At 44.6% G+C, this 20000-nt stretch overlaps 1 protein-coding gene across 1 annotated transcript in view; it reads right to left on the bottom strand.

Moving 5' to 3' along the window:
- Positions 1 to 20000, bottom strand: part of LOC306942856 (laminin subunit alpha-5-like) — a gene marked incomplete at both ends in the record, with an annotated part of 60228 nt that overhangs the window by 1639 nt on the left and 38589 nt on the right. Inside the window, 20 exons of the mRNA XM_079529002.1 lie at positions 335 to 488; positions 644 to 747; positions 1511 to 1653; positions 3260 to 3398; positions 4834 to 4990; positions 5155 to 5254; positions 5418 to 5523; positions 5829 to 5881; positions 6212 to 6311; positions 6580 to 6632; positions 7114 to 7251; positions 7486 to 7620; positions 8545 to 8679; positions 9514 to 9651; positions 10084 to 10230; positions 11191 to 11259; positions 11387 to 11521; positions 12141 to 12231; positions 12575 to 12693; positions 15947 to 16062. Of these exons, the coding sequence (XP_079385128.1) occupies positions 335 to 488; positions 644 to 747; positions 1511 to 1653; positions 3260 to 3398; positions 4834 to 4990; positions 5155 to 5254; positions 5418 to 5523; positions 5829 to 5881; positions 6212 to 6311; positions 6580 to 6632; positions 7114 to 7251; positions 7486 to 7620; positions 8545 to 8679; positions 9514 to 9651; positions 10084 to 10230; positions 11191 to 11259; positions 11387 to 11521; positions 12141 to 12231; positions 12575 to 12693; positions 15947 to 16062 (2332 nt within the window). The remainder of the gene's footprint in view (positions 1 to 334; positions 489 to 643; positions 748 to 1510; positions 1654 to 3259; positions 3399 to 4833; positions 4991 to 5154; positions 5255 to 5417; positions 5524 to 5828; positions 5882 to 6211; positions 6312 to 6579; positions 6633 to 7113; positions 7252 to 7485; positions 7621 to 8544; positions 8680 to 9513; positions 9652 to 10083; positions 10231 to 11190; positions 11260 to 11386; positions 11522 to 12140; positions 12232 to 12574; positions 12694 to 15946; positions 16063 to 20000) is intronic.

A 20000-nucleotide genomic window follows, 5' to 3' on the forward strand; every position in this document is an offset into this window, starting at 1 on the left:
AATGCATTGGGATTAATTTCCTGGGCCTGGCGTCGTCATGACAGGGGGCGGGACTGCGACGCTCTATAGACCTGACCTTTACTGTAAAGTGCAAGTTATTATGCAAAAATATGAAGGTATAAATATCTGTATGGCTGTATGGTACAATATACAGCCGAAGTAATTGGAAATGGGAGAATAATCACTTTTATGATTATTTTTGTCTCTCTCATTCTTTAGTATTCATAGCCATGTTTCACTCTCTCACTCACACATACTGTGTGCATGTGTGTGCACGTGTGAGCACACACACACACACACACACACACACACACACACAAAACGAGTGTCTTACATCATTGCCGCTGCAGATAGCCATGTCAGGGTGCCGCGGCGTGATTCTCTCCATCTGACAGGGGCGTGGCAGGTGGTTGTCATAGCGACAGCTGGCATCGTGACCAGAGATGGAGGGGAAGGAGTCCAAAGACAGGAACTTATAGAGAAGACAGCTGCAACACAACAACAACATGGACCATTACATTGTGTTTGTGTGTGTGTGTGTGTGTGTGTGTGTGTGTGTGTGTGTGTGTGTGTGTGTGTGTGTGTGTGTGTGTGTGTGTGTGTGTGTGTGTGTGTGTGTGTGTGTGTGTGTGTGTGTACTTACTTCTGGCTGGCATCATATCCAGTGCTGTAGGTGCAAGCATCTGTTACTCTCATCTGTAGGATAGGAGCTTCATAGTACGCACTGGGCAGAAGAACCAAGTAATCCTATAGGATAAATGCACACACGGAGAGTTATTCATTGCCAATCATTTTGTACTTTTACTCAAATACATTTTGAATTCCAGACTTTTACTTGTTACAGAGTATTTGTATTGATACTTTTACTTAAAGGTGTAGTGAAATGGCTTTTTGGGGCATTTTATTTTGAAGTTTCAGCCTCAGACGGCAGGATCTAAGTTTTTGAACCAATCAGAGCGTTGCATCCCTCCAGGCTATGGGTCCTATAGGTCCGTCTCATGCACGCACATGCACAGTGGTTTGTTTACAAAGTGACAGAGAGACGGCAGAAAAGCCAGGGGATTTTTTGTGTATCTCTACACGTCATCACGCAGCACGTTTTTGTTTTAAGGAAGTAATTACATTTTTATTTTTAAAAACACACAGAAATGAGAATTTTATTTTTGGCATCCATTGTAACACCAGGGCTCCACCGGGCGCGTCAGCGTCGCGTCAGCATCGCGTCTCCGTCACCGTCAGGGAATGTTCCCTTTTTAATCAATGAAGGGTGGCTCCACTGCCTGCGTTGCGTTGCGTTGACGGAGACGCGACGCGTACATTAAAATTGAACCGGTGCGTTTTTTGACGCACGCGGTGGAGACGCAACGCGTCCGGTGGAGCCCTGGCGTTAGGTATGCCCACATGATGACCACGGATATGGTCTAAACGTGTGATTTGTTTTTTCATGTCACTACACCTTTAAGTGAAACATTTGAGTACTTTTTCCAGAGTGGGTGTGTGTGTATCTCACCAGCAGTATTCCCTCAGCTTCTATCACAACAGTCCAGGTTCCTGGGTTGAGAACAAACGGTTCCACAAAGTTGTTCTGCGGAACATTGACGAAGGTTGGCTCTACACTGGGTGCAAACACGATCTGTTTGGACTGTTCTGAACCTGGGACACAGACACAGATAGAAATGCATCGTGTGAATATGATATCAGCGGAATATTACAAATTAAGCCCTATATACTTTACCACGAATAGCAAAAAATAGCCAATCTACTTAAAAGAAAGGTCTGAAGTAAGTAAGTATATATGATTTGAATATGCTTGGATATTTCACATTTAAGGCCTAATATTTCTACCATTGCTACAAAACCTGTGGACAGTGTCATGGAATTCTGGATCAATCAGAAATTGATGAGGCAAATAGGAGTCGAGACAAGATTCTAAGTGGTGATGGTTTTATGCTGTACATGATGATGTCATGGGGAGAAGTTCAATAGCACTACAGGTCAGTGGCATGGTAGATATCATAGTTAATTATACTGTACTATACTTCAAGGACAAACTGAACCACAACAAGATAGGCTGTACCAAAACAATAGCTATTAGGCCTAGTGGAGATATCTATCTAGGGCTTCATTTTCGTCACCGCTAAACCCCTTATCCCTAAACTTCTTTGCCTTTTTTTTACTATTTTGCAAAACATTTTTGAATAGTTAAAATGGCCAGTCTACAAGCTCACAACGTGTCAATGTAGATTGGCTAGTTGAACTATTCAAAAATGTTTAGGGATAAGGGGTTTAGCGGTGACAAAAATGGAGCCCCTAGGCTCTTACAAGCTACTAGTTATCATAATGTATCATAAATAGGGTTACATATCACCAGTCACAATAACAACATAGTACAAGGAATCATAATTCGATCATAATCTGCATATAATTCTGCAATAGCACGCACGCACGCACGCACATTCACAAATAAACAGGAAGTACAGTAAGTAAAAAAACCTTTTAACACGAAGTCAAAAAGACCTGTGATAGGTGAAAGACATACCTCTGCGGCTGTTCTGATAGGCCGTTATTTTACCGTTGGAGGTGGAGCCTTCAGAGTTAATGTATCTGAGGATGATACGAGTCAGATACACGTCTGCCTCGCTCACATGAACCTGCAGCCTCACTGCAGTCTACAGCAGGGAGGAGGAGGAGAGGAGGAAGGGAACACAGAGGAAAGGATAGGAGGATGAAAGGAAAAGGGGGAAAGAACATAGCAAAGAGTAAGGGATAGATGAAAGACAGGAGAGGAGGTAAAGAGTGGAATAGCAGAGAATAAAGCCTTAGTCACAGAGCCTGTACTACTACTACTATGTGAGAGACCCTACCAGGTGATAATATGTGACCCTAGCAGTGTACCAGGTGAGCTTAGGCCACAACTCCATCTACTCCTCGAGCCAGAGGAGAGGAGCGAGGGACGGAGATGACGAGGAGAGATGAGAACGAGGAGAGGAGGGCGAAGGTATCCCGGGGTAGGAGTGAGGGAGGCGGAGGAGGAGAAGAAAAGGGAATGGAAATGACCTTTCTATATATGGACCGATAGCTCGGTAGTCCTTGGAGCGAGCGATCGGAATGAAGGGAGCGGAGGGAAGAGTAGGGAGGAAGGCAAAGTGGCGAGGGATGGAATGAGGAGGCGAAGAAGACGTCCTCCCGGAGTGAAGGATGAAAAGAAGGAAGATAAGAGGAAGGGCTTCATAAAAACAGAGACACCACCACCACTTACAGTTCCCACAGAAGTACTGTCGGATGTCTTCTATGACGGACACGCGACCATGTACGTTCGAGCCCAGCCGGTTGGCGTAGCGAAACACCACATGGAAGAGGTCTGGCTGGTTGACAAACACGGACAGCAACACCTTGGACTGACAGCAGGCAAGGAGAGGGGGATGGATGGGTGGGTGGGTGGGTGGATGGATGGGTGGGTGGGTGGGTGGGTGGGTGGATGGGTGGATGGATGGGTGGGTGGGTGGATGGGTGGGTGGGTGGGTGGGTGGGTGGATGGATGGGTGGGTGGGTGGATGGATGGGTGGGTGGGTGGATGGATGGATGGATGGATGGGTGGGTGGATGGATGGATGGATGGATGGGTGGGTGGATGGATGGATGGATGGATGGATGGATGGATGGATGGATGGATGGATGGATGGATGGATGGATGGATGGATGGATGGATGGATGGATTGATGGGTGATGAGAGGAGCAGGGGAGAAAGGTAATGGAAGAGTAAGGAGAACGGCGGAGGGTAAGGTCTTATTTACACTACGCGTCCCAGACAGTGTCACACACCAAGTCGTCGCTGTCAGGTGGAAACCTTGTATGATGAAGTATGGCAATAACTTAAAGAATAAAATTCAATTTTGAAATGTGGAGATACAAGGTTTCTGCCCAACAGCAACGAAATCGACAAGCTCGCAACATTACACAACAGCTTGTAGATTTGCTGTTTTTGACGTGTGACACTGTCGCACGACAAGAGTATAAATTAAGCATTACACCAAAATATAGAGAAAGACAAAAACCACCAACACAAAACCACCACCACAAGCAGCAAGCCTTCAAACCAGTACCACCACCATCCCTCAAACCAGTACCACCACCATCCCTCAAACCAGTACCCCAAGATCTGCTTTCAATGGACGACTTGGCTTTGGAGGGGCTTGGATTTCCCTTCAAAGGGTTTTGTTAGCTTCATTCTGGATTCAATCCACCAGGGTTCTGGTTGCCACAAGCAGAACATTCTAGCTTGTGGCAAGTTGCACTCACTGGTATGAATGAAAATGTTTACATTTTCAGGAAACATCAAAATGCCAAGTTATCTTGAAACACCCATGCAACATTCAGACACAGAGGAAGCAGTACACACACACCCAGTACACTGTATATATCGGTCCATTTGGTTACATGTGTACACTCACAATGGAGTAGACAGAGAGTATTTATTGTTCCCCGGGGGAGGGGAAATTACTTTTCTGCATTCACCCAGCAGATGGCTACTGTACTTAGATGGCTCAGATGAGCACACAAGAGCTGGTTTAATGTAGAGTGACCAACCGAGGGTCAAACTGATGACACTGAGAAGCTACCGACATATCAGTAATGATTGAGGATTTAAAACAACTTAATGCATTCATATTCATAGTACATCATGAGAAGTCATATTTTCTATCATTTAAAATACTAGAGCGGTGCCCGTTGGGCACTGGCCTACTTGGAACGGGCAATGAATCCAGTCATATGTCTAAAACACAAAAGTCATGGACCAAAGATGAGATGCTAAATGTCAGTGGGTGTGTCCTACCTGTATGGGAGACATCTGGGCGTATCCTCTCCAGCTGAAGCCTGCAAACTCTACAGGACTGTAGCCAAAGCGCACCGGCCGGCCGTCCAGCGTGGTGCCCTCCTCGATCTCAAACTTCAGGTGGTGGAGGTCTGGGAAGTAGTGGTCTGGGCGAGGTCTACGGGAACACAGACATACTGTGTAACGTTTTCCATTCAAACAAATTCCAAAAGCACGTCTTGTGAGTGCCACAAGAATAAAGAAATATATATATTTTCTTTGAGAGGGCTACCTCCTGTGCAAACAGGATAGATGATACCAATGGGTGCTGCTGGTACTTACAAGTTACATTTGGGTCCCTCTACGTTGGGTCTGCAGACACAGCGTCCATGGAACTCACCGCAAGACAGACCTGTCGAACCTCCGACGTCACACTTGCAACCTAGACACACACACGCACGCACGCACACATGCGCGCACACACACACACACACACACACACACACACACACACACACACACACACACACACACGGATCTGATCATTAGTATGTTCCACCCCCAATGTCATTTCATCCATGGGTTATCAGAGATTAGTGCCTCACCCTGGCAGCCAAAGTAGTTCTGCTCCTGTAGGTTGTAGTATCCCTCTTTACACGTGTTGCAGATTCCGCTGCACACGTTAGGCTTGCAGTTACACTGACCAGTACCCTGTAGGACCAACACACGTGATCCACAAACATGACAATGTTAACATGAAGCATAAAGATGAGGCACACTTTACAATGGGTATTGCACAAGAGCAGTGCTTCCCAAACTATTCAGCTCAAGACCCAAAAGAGAGATTGCTTTTTTGGGAATGCTTTTTGAAAAGGATTTTTAAATAATAATAATTCAAAACAAAATGCAGGCAACAAAACATAAAGGGACCCATAAAAAGGTGTGTCCGCGACACACAAATGGGTCCCGATCCACTGTTTGGGAACCAGTGACTTAAGAGTGTCGATGGTACTGACCTGAGCGCATTCTGCAACTCCACTCACTGTGCCTGTAACGCTACACTCACAACCTGCAGGACACACACACACAAACACACACAAACACACACACCTGAGTAAATGTTTTTGTGATGTTTTTGGGACATAGTGGAGACAGACAGGGAACAGGGAGAGAGACAGGGAGTGACACGCAGCAAAGGTTGTTGTGACTGGGACTCGAACCCGCAACGTGCTGTCAGGCATGTGTCTGGACCGCTAGGTTAGCAGGCACCCCACACCTGAGTATTCAAACATTCATTTTGAACTACATACATCTTAGAAGTTCTTGTGTATTTTTGTGTGTCCCTGTACCTCTGCATTCTCTCTGTGTGTGTGTGTGAGTGCGTGCGTGCGTATCTTACCAGAGCATCCGTCAGGTGTTTCAGGTGAGAGGTTCCAGTACAGAGGTTTACACCGATCACAAGCCGCGCCCTCCACATTCTCACGACATTCACATTGGCCCTGAACACACAATTGACAGCAAGGTCGACCAGTCAGATGATGACTTTCACACAAGAGATTTTCCTATAAAAATGTGCTTGTTTCTAGTCTTATAATACAGTTCTAAAATATCTGAAGTCAGTCAGTCAGTCAGTGGTCAGTTTGGTCTTGTAATATAGGACTCAAAGCCATAATGGCTGCTAGATCATTGCTCCATGGCCACAGATTGAACCAATGACAGTAAGGAATGCACCGGTTGTTTTAGTGAGTTCTGGGAGTGTAAACTTACCACGGGTGGGGGAACCACATATTGAACGGAACCGGCCGGATGGCAGGTACCAGCTGGAGGAGAGACAAAGTACAGTGTCAGTCAGTCACTCAATGAACTCTGAGTTTACTTGGGTATATTGTAAGGTACAGGTACAGTTACATTATCTGTGTTAGTTCAACCCCGACAGTGAGCAAATTAACCCATTTTGACCTGAGTGAGATCAGATTCTAAAAATGTCTTCTACATCCTGACAGTTTTCTGAAAAAGCTATGTTTCTATGTCAGTGGTTCTTCGATTTTTCAAAACTAGCAGACCTACAAGCTCGTAGTGCGCCACTCGGTGGCGCGCAATGAGCTTGTAGATCTGCTATTTTTCAATAACTAAAGCATAACATAATGCTAACACCAAAAGGGGTTCCCGCCCAAAATGGGTTAATATATATATATATTTTTTATTTTTTTAAAATGAAGGTTATTAACATAATAGCAATCTAAAAGTTGTGCATTGTCACAGATTGCAGATTGTGTTTACAGAGTGTGTGCTGTGCTGTACCTTGGCAGTGAGGGAAGCCATATGCCCCATGAGCACAGCTGTCACACTTCAGACCCTCCACGTTGGGCACACACTGACACTGTCCTGTCCCCTGGTCACAGCTGGAGTAACGAGAGCCTCGCGTAGAGCACTGGCATGCTGGATAAACGCACACACACACACACACACACACACACACACACACACACACACACACACACACACACACACACACACACACACACACACACATTCGCTATTTTCACTATTTGTCGTACAACACGTATATAGGGTTTAATTGGTCAACAACACAAGATTGCGTGTGTGCGTGCGTGCGTGCGTGCGTGCGTGCGTGCGTGCGTGCGTGCACGGGTCGATGGGCGTTGAACTTACCGGTACATCTGGGGTAACCATAGTAACCGGGGGCACACTGGTCACATGACGGCCCGCTGTAGTTGGCCCGGCAGTGGCAGTGACCTGACGCACTGCAGCTGGTGTCCAATGAGGTGCGAGGGTCACAGCTGCACACTGCACCAAACAGGAAGAGAGACACCTTGTTAAGAACTAATTAAACTGGCTGGACTCAAACAATGGGAGACTTTAGAGTTTTACTTGGTGCTGGTGGTTGGGGAGGACTGTCTTTTTTGTACTCACTGTACATGTACAGTATATTACTTTCTAGAAGTATGATTTTATAGTGTGTGTGTGTGTGTGTGTGTGTGTGTGTGTGTGTGTGTGTGTGTGTGTGTGCGTGCGTGCGTGTGTGCGTGCGTGCGTGCGTGCGTGCGTGCGTGTGAGAGTGCATGCGTGCGTGCGTGTGTGCATTCAAAAAGACAAGTGCCATTAAAAACACTGAATGATTTCATAGATGTTGTTGTCTATCTAAAAGTTCAATATGAGCTAAAACACAAATATAAAATGAAGTGTCGTTTAAGTGTTGGGATACGGGACTAAAGCTTTCTAAAGCTCACTCATCTCTCATTCCATTGTGCCTACTCCAGCTGCACAAGCTCTGCTTTAGTCCCTACAGGTGGAATTTACGTTAACGAGGTAATATAACACTTCATAGCAAGGTGCTCAGGGTTAAGTGCCTCCATGTGTGTTTCCCCATCCATTTTGTTACAGTTAGGTGTGATAGTGAAGTCTTTATTTGATTTGCTAAGCCTACCTGGAACTCCAGCTGCGAGGGATTCCACAGTACCAGGCACTATTGATCAACTATTATACTGTCTACTTCAACTATTTACACTCAGGAACACTGTATAAATTCTTTCATACTTAACTATGTTTGAGTAATGGGTTAGTGTGCTCATACTGTATACACTTCACACGGTGTGTGTGTGTGTGTGTGTGTGTGTGTGTGTGTGTGTGTGTGTGTGTGTGTGCGTGCGTGCGTGCGTGCGTGCGTGCGTGCGTGCGTGCGTGCGTGCGTGCGTGCGTGCGTGCGCATACCTTGACAGTTGGGATAGGAGTGGAATCCAGAGTGACACTGTTCACAACGAGGACCCTGGAACTCAGGCTTACACATACAACGACCTGACACGTCACATCTACCTGGTAGAGAACCCTCTGTACTGCAACCACACACTGGACAGAGAGAGATAGGTAGAGAGAGAGAGAGAGAGAGAGAGAGAGAGAGAGAGAGAGAGAGAGAGAGAGAGAGAGAGAGAGAGAGAGAGAGAGAGAGAGAGAGAGAGAGAGACAGGGACAAAGATGGAGAGAGAGTCAAAGAGAGAAAGGGAGGGTGAGGGAGAGAGGAAGATTAGTAATATTCATTAAGTTAACCGACTGTATCAAACATCTTTTGAAATTACAAATAGTTAAAAAGTAATTATTTTCCGTAGCGTGATGAATCATTATCTGGCACCGGCTTAATAATTGGCAGAGTATGTTAAAGAGTGAGTCAAAGAGAATCAGTAAAGGACAGACAGAGGCAGAAATGGATCAAAGGACAGATACAGAGGTGAGCTGTAGATCAGTCATTCTCAACCTATGGGCCGGGGACCAGTGGCGGACCGTGAGGATATTGCAATTAGGTCCCTAAATAATTTGCAAAACAAAGATTTTATTGATCAAAAAATAGAAAAAAATAACATCCATGGAGTTGTATCTTTAACCCCTTGAATAATTGGTTTTCAATGTGATTGGTAAATACGGAATTAAAGAAAACACTTTTCAAGTGGACACAAAGGATGTTCAAGTGGGCCCTGAGACCAGAGAAGGTTGAGCACCACTGGGGTGTAGATGTCGCTCACGTTGACAGAGGGTTAGGCTGGATAGAGAGAGACAGGCTGAAGGGAAGTAAAACAAGAAGAAGCAGAGAGCTGTGTGGACTCACGTTGACAGAGGGTTAGGCTGGATAGAGAGAGACAGGCTGAAGGGAAGTAAAACAAGATGAAGCAGAGAGCTGTGTGGACTCACGTTGACAGAGGGGGTAGTTGAAATAACCAGGAGCGCACAGGTCACACTGGGCACCCTCGAAGCCACTACGACACACACCATGGCCCGTCACCGAGTCACACGACCTGTCCTGACAGCCTGAACTGGAGCACTGACAGGCTGAACACACACACAGGTTAGCAAGTGCTACAATGTCTGATGTGTTGCACTTGCTTTAATCATGTCAAGTTTTTGTGTACGTATGACTGAGTCTCCGGCATGCTGGTATACCACAATGTTGTTGTGCTATGTGCTGTGTGTGTGTGTGTGTGTGTGTGTGTGTGTGTGTGTGTGTGCTGTGCGTGCGTGCGTGTCTGTTGTTTGCACAGAGCTCAGACCCATGGGTGGTAAAGCCAACACTGAATAAATAAACAAACCAATAAATTCTCACGTGGCATTCCTCACATTGTTTGTGGGATTGGGAAATGCATGTCATTGTCAGAATGTACATGGCATGCATGCGTGTGTGTGTGTGCGTGCGTGCGTGCGTGCGTGCGTGCGTGCGTGCGTGCGTGCGTGCGTGTGTGCGTGCGTTTCTGCCATCCGTCCTACCCTGACAGTTCCCTGGTTGTCCATAGAATCCAGGTGCGCAGGCATCACAGTGGGCTCCACTGAAGCCTTCTTTACACACACAGGTTCGAGTCCTGGGGTCTGGTCTGCAGGAGTTATCTACTGTACCCTCTGCATTGCACTCACAGTCTGAGGGAGAGAGAGAGACAGAGAGAGAGAGAGAGAGAGAATGAGTGATAGACTAGATTTCAGTCCTAGTGATTATCTTTTGTGAGAACTGTTTCTCTTCTACTTTCCCAATCAAACCCGATGAGGGGAAAGCTGAAAACTTTGCACGCAGACTCAATCAAAAGCCTTGCGTGCACACACACACACACACACACACACACACACACACACACACACACACACACACACAGTTACTAAACCAATTAACCACGGCAGAGCGAATAATAACACAATACCATGCACCGTGCTCTGGAATGCACTTCAACCTCAATCTCTAAGGTTGGACTAAACAGTGATTACGTGGTTTGTTTCTCACATTCCAAACACACATTCCATTCACACAGTCATCAGTACACCTGGTCCGGTCATGTTCACACCAGTACACCTGGTCCAATCTTATCTGGTCCAGTCATTTCCACACCAGTACACCTGGTTCGGTCATGTTACACCAGTACACCTGGTCCAGTCATTTCCACACCAGTACACACCTGGTTCGGTCATGTTCACACCAGTACAGGTGAGGTGAACACCAGCCTGTGTGAGGCTGAAGGAGACACTATGATGATCCTCGTTACAAGGTAAAACCATCAGTGTTCATTCAACTCTGAGAGTGGAGTGGAGAAAGTGGACCCTTACAGGTCCATTTGGATACATTTGTACAAATCTTAAATACAATTAAATCGTATTGTATTTTACTGTGCAGAATTGCAAACGTTTGAGTCAAAAGTATTGGCTGATGATGAGTATTGGCGCTCTCTCTGTTAGTTCTTACATACTGTACACAAACGTCATTGCTGAAACTATTCAAGAGAAGTGAACTGAGGTCACCCAGCCTGTGGAGAGCACTGCAGATGTAAATACAGTTTTACCACCAGGAACAGTATGACAGATATGACTGAGATGAATAATAAAGTATCTTACTGATAATATTATCTCCGATTGGGTTCTTGACTTCTCCTTTGGTTCCAGTGGGATATGTTGGGATATATGCTGGAGAACAGAAGAACCAAAATACAGATTTTTTTTCTTCATGTACACTGTTTCATGTATACTATACTGTGTATACTGTTGTATATTGTTTTTTAAAAATATGACATTTATTTAAAAAATAACTCACGGTAGCAGTCAGGGAAGTTGATGTAGCCCTCAGCACACGAATCACACTTCTCGCCAGTAAAGTTTACCTTACAGTTACAACGACCTGTCAGGTCCTCACATGTACCGTCTGTAAAGTCTGACTGACACACGCAGGCTGCAGAGAGACAGGTTGGGGGGTAAGACAAGAAGGGATGGGAGGGGAAGACAGGCGGAGGACGGTAAACGACAGGACGAGGAATATGGAAGTTAGACAAGAAGGAGACAAGCAATGCATGATTTATACTCCTTCGTATGAAGCCAAAACAAAAAGCAGAACGACAAGCTGACATTGTGAGGAATTTTTGGAATGTTGCACGATGAAATATTACGTTATATTACGTTATACTTTAGCTATTGAAAAATAGCAGATACAAGCTCATAGCGCGGCACTTGGTGCCGCGCTATGAGCTGGTAGGTCTGCTCATAGCTGGTAGGTCTGCTAAAAATCGTGAAAATGTGGCGCAAATCTTTGAATATATATTCTTTCACAGCTAATGTTTTTAACTCAAATCTTTGCTTCTGGGAGGTCCCTGGAACAACACATTTCGAGATGGGAGTCGGCGGCCAAATAATTCTGGGGCTCCTTGACATCACTGCCATTGATAAAAGATGGGTTTTTCAGAAAACTGACTTTTTTTAGAATTGGTCAAAATGGGTTAAGAGCGTCTGCTAAATGACTAAATTGGAATTCCAACATATACAAACGTTGTGAGTGTGACTCATGTGTGTCTTACGTGAACAGGCCAGAGGGGAGTGGATGGCATGGCTGGCGGAGCGGTAGTAGGTAGGGATGCAGCGCTCACAGTTCACTCCCGTGGTGTGGTGCTGCATGGAGAGAATCATTTAACAAAACATTACAAATACCTTAAAGATACTTTTAGAAAAACATAGCCTTTCAAATCAAAACAACTAGACTAGACTAGACTAGACTAGACTGGACTAGACTAGACTAGACTAGACTAGACTAGACTAGACTAGACTAGACTAGACTAGACTAGACTAGAATAGAATAGAATAGAATAGAACAGAACAGAACAGAACAGACTAGACTAGACTAGACTAGAATAGAATAGAATAGAATAGAACAGAACAGAACAGAACAGAACAGACTAGACTAGACTAGACTAGACTAGACTAGACTAGACTAGACTAGAACAGGGTGTATTACCTGACAGTTGAGGCAGCGACCTCCTCCTCTGTGATGACCATTTATGTCCAGACTTTCTTCCCGCTGCTCCACATCAGGGTCAAAGTAGCAGTCAAACGAGTGACGATGACAGTTACACTCTGAAAAATACAATAGAGAACACATAGTTACACTTTGAAATATACACAGTATAATAACACAGTTACACTCTGAAAAATACAATAGAGAACAATGTTTTTTTTACTTCTACTGAATCTCATGAATACACTAAGAATTTGGCACATGAATGTGGAACACTCACATGAGGCCCATAAAGTGGCATGTGTATCAACAAAAACACAGCCACACATGCAGGAACGCCACGCACGGGCATGCGCATGCGCACGCACGCACGCAGGCACGCACGCACGCACGCACGCACGCACGCACGCACGCACGCACGCACGCACGCACGCACGCACGCACGCACGCACGCACGCACGCACGCACACACACAGGGCATGCTGAAACAACAGAATTAGCATCCACCTGGGTGGCAAGAAATACTGATTCCCAAGAGAAGGAAGAGTGAGAAGAACTAACAAGAGACAGCCCTGAGGAGCAAGAAGAGGAGAACAAAGAGAAGTTGTTAGCATTGAAAATGTTAGCTTTAAATTCATATCTGGCAAAAACAGAAGTGTAGGAGGGAGTGAAAAGAGAAAGGAAAGTGGAACATGAACATTCAACAATATGGCAAATGATCAAGGGATTACGGGACAATATCATAATTAGACATGATTCCGTCTGTAATCTCAACAACCAGACGGCCGTTCCTTGCTTTGTTCACAGACAGCAGCCATTACAACACCAATACTCGCCGTGTGAAGTAAAAATGTATGAGCTCCCATCATTTCTTTAACATTGAGTCAACCAACAAAGACACCAAGTTTGATTACTGCCCAACCCTGTTTGATCTGACACCTATTCACGCCCCTCAGGTTGAATTACACACAGGCCCGGGATCATATTCATCATGTTTATACACTAATAAAAGAAGATTAAAAGAGACACAGTTATAATTAACACAACCACATGCGGTTTCTTTTTGTCTCTGAAATCTTCATCAATCTTTCTCTCTCTCTTGGAGGTTCTTTTTCTAGTAATGATCAAAGTCAGTTAACACATAGCAATCTATGTTGTGCTTCAGACTAAAGGAGTCTTTCTTTTTCTTTTTTGAGTGATAAAAGTCAGTGATCAAAGACGGGTGTAGACTTACTCCATGTTTACTGTTATCAAAGACACAGTGGAACGAGATGAAGAACCCAGACAAGACATGTCTGATCCTTACCGACGACGTCAAACTATAGAGACGTGCGTCGTGCACCCTCTGAATACAAACATCTGACAAACTGAATATTTGATGGTCTCACTCCAACATTCTATATGAAGTATACAGTGTGTGTGTGTGTGTGTGTGTGTGTGTGTGTGTGTGTGTGTGTGTGTGTGTGTGTGTGTGTGTGTGTGTGGGGGGGGGTATTTCCGAAACATACAGATAATCAATTTAATTTGATAACTTGAAATGTTATCATACTGTACAATGCTCACATACTGTAGATTACCATGGCAACAACAAGTTCAAATACCTGATTTGAAACATTTTGTAAACCCTGCTGTTGCCAGTGTTAATTCATTAAAATATCAGGGACATGCTGTGTTTTTAAACCGAGCGCAGTGTGTGCGTGCGTGCGTGCGTGTTTGTGCATTATCAGCAGCTGCGTGTCAGGGAAGACAGAGGATGTTTAGAGGAGAGGAAGACAAGTGTCCCAGAAGACTCACAGATTAGATAATCTAAGAAAAGAGCAGCGGAGGACTGACATACCAATCTCAATCTTAGGTTTACATGTCTTGTCTACGACAAAGAGGTACACACACACTAAACATACACCAAAGGTCCGCATGTGAGCACGCATACACACAAGCAGGAGTGCAACTGCATATGCATACACGCAAGTATATTGGCCACTCATGTAGCCTTGTTTAACCTATGATACACACTTACAAGACACACACACACACACACACACACACACACACACACACACACACACACACACACACACACACACACACACACACAGCCCTGAGCCGGACCAAAGGGTTTACTATTTATACGGTATCTGTAAAAACGTGCAGATAGCTGTGCCTTTATCGGGCCCTCAGCGCCTCAGAGGTGCCTGCTGAAGAAACCAGGGGCTCCTTATCCTACTGGTGATTGCAGTGTTTTTCTCTGACCTGAGCTACGTGTCGTGAACACACTTAGTGCTCGATGGATCGTCAGTCAAATGCCCAGCGTTTGTTTAATTCTGACTGAGAGAGTACACATGTAACCAGACGCGTTCTCAGCGTTACAAATTGATACAGTTGGAGGCCATCGATATTGTCCTTTTCTTTTTGCTGAGGTTTGCGTGATCTGCGCAAAAGGACAGTTAACCCATTTTGGGCGGGAACCCCTTTTGGTGTTTTAAACATTATGTTATAATTTAGCTATTGAAAAATAGCAGATCTACAAGCTCATAGCGCGCCACCGAGTGGCGCGCTATGAGCTTGTAGATCTGCTATTTTTGAAAAATCGTGAAAATATTTATTTAGAAGGATTTTTTTAAATTTTGAGGTCAGGCCTAAATGGGTCAAATGATAAGGGACAATATCGGTGGCACCCAACTGTACATTAACACAGGATGTTACTGTATGTGTACAGGGGTTTATCTCGACTGTAAGAAACTCTGGCGACTGACAACTTGACATGAATTACTGTCTCCAGTAAGATAACCCTTTCCTTTGATCTGCTTAAACAACCTGACATTAATTTGGCATTAACTTTGATGAGGTTAAACAACCTGACATTAATTTGACTTCACTATCTTGAGTAAGATAACCCTTTCCATCCGGCTACTTTTAACCAGGTTAAAAAATGCTAATTAACAAAGTGTTTCAAGGGTTTAATATTAACAGAGGGACACGTTCTCAACCGGCAGTGGAGTAAGAGACATGATTCCAGCTCTTTTGGAGCCGATAGTGTCATCCTCCATAAATGTATTCATCCAGTCTCTCTCTCTCTCTCTCTCTCTCTCTATCTCTCTCTCTCATATCAATCTACCCTTTACCGACCTTTGAGTCACTGTAATGCGCACGTTGTTGCTGCATGGTAAATAATATAACTGCAACTTTTGATAGTACAAATGTCGTCCCGCGTAAATATAGCCACAGAGGGTGATAGCACAAACTTCACTCAGACTGCCTTGCCTGCATTATACACACGTACATTATGTACTGTGTGTGTGTGTGTGTGTGTGTGTGTGTGTGTGTGTGTGTGTGTGTGTGTGTGTGTGTGTGTGTGTGTGTGTGTGCACTCACGTTCACACTCGTTGGCGCTGTAGGTGGTGGCTGGTTTCCATGGAAACTGGTTGTATCCGGGGCAACACGTGTCACATGACAATCCGCAGGTGTTGTGCTGGCAGTGGCACTGCAGTCTGTAAACAACAACAACAATATGAGTTAACTGATATACAAATACTTTTTTATTGAAAACCAAACCAACTCTGCCACACACACACACACACACACACACACACACACACACACACACACACACACACACACACACACACACACACACACACACACACACACACACACACACACACACACAGCCACACACACACACACACACTCGTGCATGCCCACACATGGCCAGCAGACTGCAGTCACTCCAACATGTCATGGGATGTAGCTATCTCCTCAGCTTACGGTGTTTTAGCCAAAACATCAGCTGAACCACTCTGAAGTTCACATTCCTCTGCTACTGTCACTCCAGAGGGGGAGAGAGAAAATAAAGGGGAAGGTGGACGCACGCACACACGCACGCAGCGCATGCATGCACGTGTGCACACACACACACACACTCACACGCGCGCGGCACACACAATAAGACCCCCGACAATGAAAGCGTTAATCTCTCTCCTTCATCAGACTGTCTGACTGCTTCACTGCTACTAATCCGATTAGACCATAAAACCCAGACCAAAACACAATGCGTGCACGGAACGCACATACATGCACACGCACACGCACACGCACACACACACACACACACACACACACACACACACACAGGCTAATAACATCAGGGGTCAGTGGAGTGTGAAGGGGTGTAAGGGTGAGTATGCTGACTTTTGAAGAGGCCTGCGGATCATGGAACGTGCAGATGGCTGGTGGGGGAACGCACGTCAACATCATTCATAATGTTGTGATACATTTAAAAATGTATAGAGAGAACATAACGTTGCTGTCGCAGAAATGCCCTACTTCAAAATAAACAAGGCGTTGTTGTTAGCTTGTAGATCGGCTATTTTCACAATTTTAAATAATTTTAAAAATAACAATAAAAACAGTTTTGGACATAAAAGGTTTTCACACCGACAGCAATGATAAGTATGTTTGAATCCAGTTGAATCCAGTTCTGCACCTCACTTTCCTGTACCATCTGTACAACTTAGTATACCAGGAATACCATAAGTCTTTAATTAACTAAAGAAACACTTTAACTTAACAGTCTTGTGGTAACCCGAGAGGTAAGTTAACCCATTTAGGCCTGACGTCGAAATTTAAAAAATGTCTTCTAAACCTCACGTTTCTATATCAGTGGTGCTCCAAGGAGCCCAAAAATTATGTCATTGGCCGCCGACCCCCCATCTCAAAATATGTTTTTGAGATGCCCCCCCCCCCCCCCCAGAAGCAAAGATTTGAGTTAAAAACATTCGCCCTGAAAGAATATATATTCAAAGATTTGCGCCACATTTTCACGATTTTTGCAAACCTACAAGCTCTTAGTGCGGCACTATACTTTAGCTATTTTTCAATAGCTAAAGTATAACATAATCCTATAACACCAGTTCCCGGAACTTCCCGCCCTAAATGGGTTAACCTCTAACCCCTAAGACCGCTTAAGACCACTTAACCCCAAAGATTTTCTAAATATTTCAAGTTCACACAGCGTCACACCGCAACACATTTCAACCATGTAGATCTGTTTCTATATTTATTCATATTTCTTTCTTTCTTTCTTTCTTTTTCACCCCTATAATGACAAGCCCAAAAATTGGGACAACATGGTTAAAGTATTGATACCAGTATTCATAGTGGCTAAAAGAGTTGAATAAAGCTTGATTATAGAACTATATGTCGTGAATAGCAGATCTACAAGCTCACAACGCATCACTTCTGTGTCGTGTGTAGATCACGTGTTGTAGATCCGCTAATTACAGACCAGTGGAAGTACCGTCCTGGGCCCATTCATTCATTATGGGAGGTGTGGCTGTGCTGTCTGGTCCAAACTGATAACATTACTGTGTATTGTGTTTCTACATGCCTGGCTGTCTGGCTGATTGTGTTTCCAGCCTGCACTGGACTTATCACCACTATTCATTCAATCTCTTTCTTTCTCTTTCTCCCTCTCTCTCACACACGCACGCATGCACACACATACACAGTTTTGGTCACTCAAGCTGTTTTCCTACATCACCCGTAACTTTCATTGTTTAGCACATGCACACGACTCTCTCTGGACACTAACCACCCCACGACACACAGTCACTGACTCATTCACACTCTCCCACTGTCCCTTTTCTCTTTCTCTTGACCACTCACAAAAATACACACTTACAAATGCACACACTTTTCCTTCAGATCAGATCCATTGTACTATTTTAGGAAACCTCCAGTTGATTAATTCATCTTTTACAAACATGTTTGCTTCCTGTTTCCTTCATCATTCACACGGCTAACATGACCTCCACCATATAAACAATGGTGTTCTGTGAATAACACCTTGTAAATCAGCTATTTCTGGGGCAAAACACAAAGGAAAAAAAGATTTTTTTTAGCATGTTGCATGATTGCATGACACACAAGACAAGACATCCAAATTATGTATAACAGTGCGCTATTATGTGCATACAGGACTCACAGTAGCTATGATGTGCAAGATGATATGACATGTTGTGATATGGTAAAACTCCATAAAACATGAATGCGATATGGTAAGATATCATATAACATAAAGCAGAGTGATTATCCCACTATCTCTAAGGTGTAAAGCTATATCAGAAACAGCATCAAAGGACAAATGCCAGAACTCTTTAAGAGTTTAACACTGGAAGCCCACCAAAAACAGTATTGCTCACACGCTTTCATTGTGCATGCAGGTTTGCGCACGACTGTTTGGAACTTGTGACCAAACCACATAAGTGGCCATGTATTTCAATGAGAATGTGCACTGGCCAGACACCCAGAGTGGTAAGAGAACCTTGTGTAGCGTCCGCGCATGGCCAGTGAAAAACGCTGCATACTTTACCCCTTTTTGGCCTGACCTCGAAATTTAAAAGAAATCTTCTAAATCCTCCAGTTTTCTGAAATAAATATTTTCACGATTTTTAAAAAATAGCAGACCTACAAGCTCGTACGCGCCACTCGGTGGCGCGCTATGAGCTTGTAGATCTGCTATTTTTCAATAGCTAAAGCATAACATAATGCTAACACCAAAAGGGGTTCCCGCCCAAAGTGGGTTAACAGAATAAAATAGTGTCCGTGACAACGATCCAGTCAAACATGACAGATGGTGTGACGTGACAGGATACAATTAGTCCGATTACAGTTTTGGTCATCGCGGCATGCAGGCCAACTCCATCAGCCCAATCCTCTCATAATAACATCTGAACACTAACACACCTGTAGGCTGCATGCTGTTGAGTAGTGATGTCACCATGGAGGTAGATGATGTCATGAACGAGGCAGCTGCAGGCTGTAGTAGCACGTGTCAGTCCCCGTGCATCAGGCCCTGCACTGCCTCTCTACACTAACATCTAGACTAGAGTGACCATTCATCAAACAGCTGCTTGGTATGACAACATTAAACAGATTCCAGGGTCAGAGTACATTCTAGTAGGATTAAATCCTCTCAATTGTCTGCATTCCTGCACTGTAACAGAGATCTGACAGTGAGAGTGAACAAACTTAATGAGGTGACAAAGGCGAGGGGGGAGTGGGGGGGAGTTGGGGTTTGAATTCCAGCTCATATGTTTTCATCAATCCAACACCTGCTTGGGGATGAAACACCTCTCAGAATCTATGATCACATCACAGCACAATGTGTGTCTGTGCAACAGTCTCTGCACGCTACACCACTTTACACTCTGTCTGTGCAACAGTCTCTGCACGCTACACCACTTTACACTCTGTCTGTGCAACAGTCTCTGCACGCCACACCACTTTACACTCTGTCTGTGCAACAGTCTCTGCACGCTACACCACTTTACACTCTGTCTGTGCAACAGTCTCTGCACGCTACACCACTTTACACTCTGGTTCAATGTGTGTCTGTGCAACAGTCTCTGCACGCTACACCACTTTA

The sequence above is a fragment of the Electrona antarctica genome (assembly GCF_951216825.1).
Source record: "Electrona antarctica genome assembly, chromosome: 2".
Classification (NCBI taxonomy): domain Eukaryota; kingdom Metazoa; phylum Chordata; class Actinopteri; order Myctophiformes; family Myctophidae; genus Electrona; species Electrona antarctica.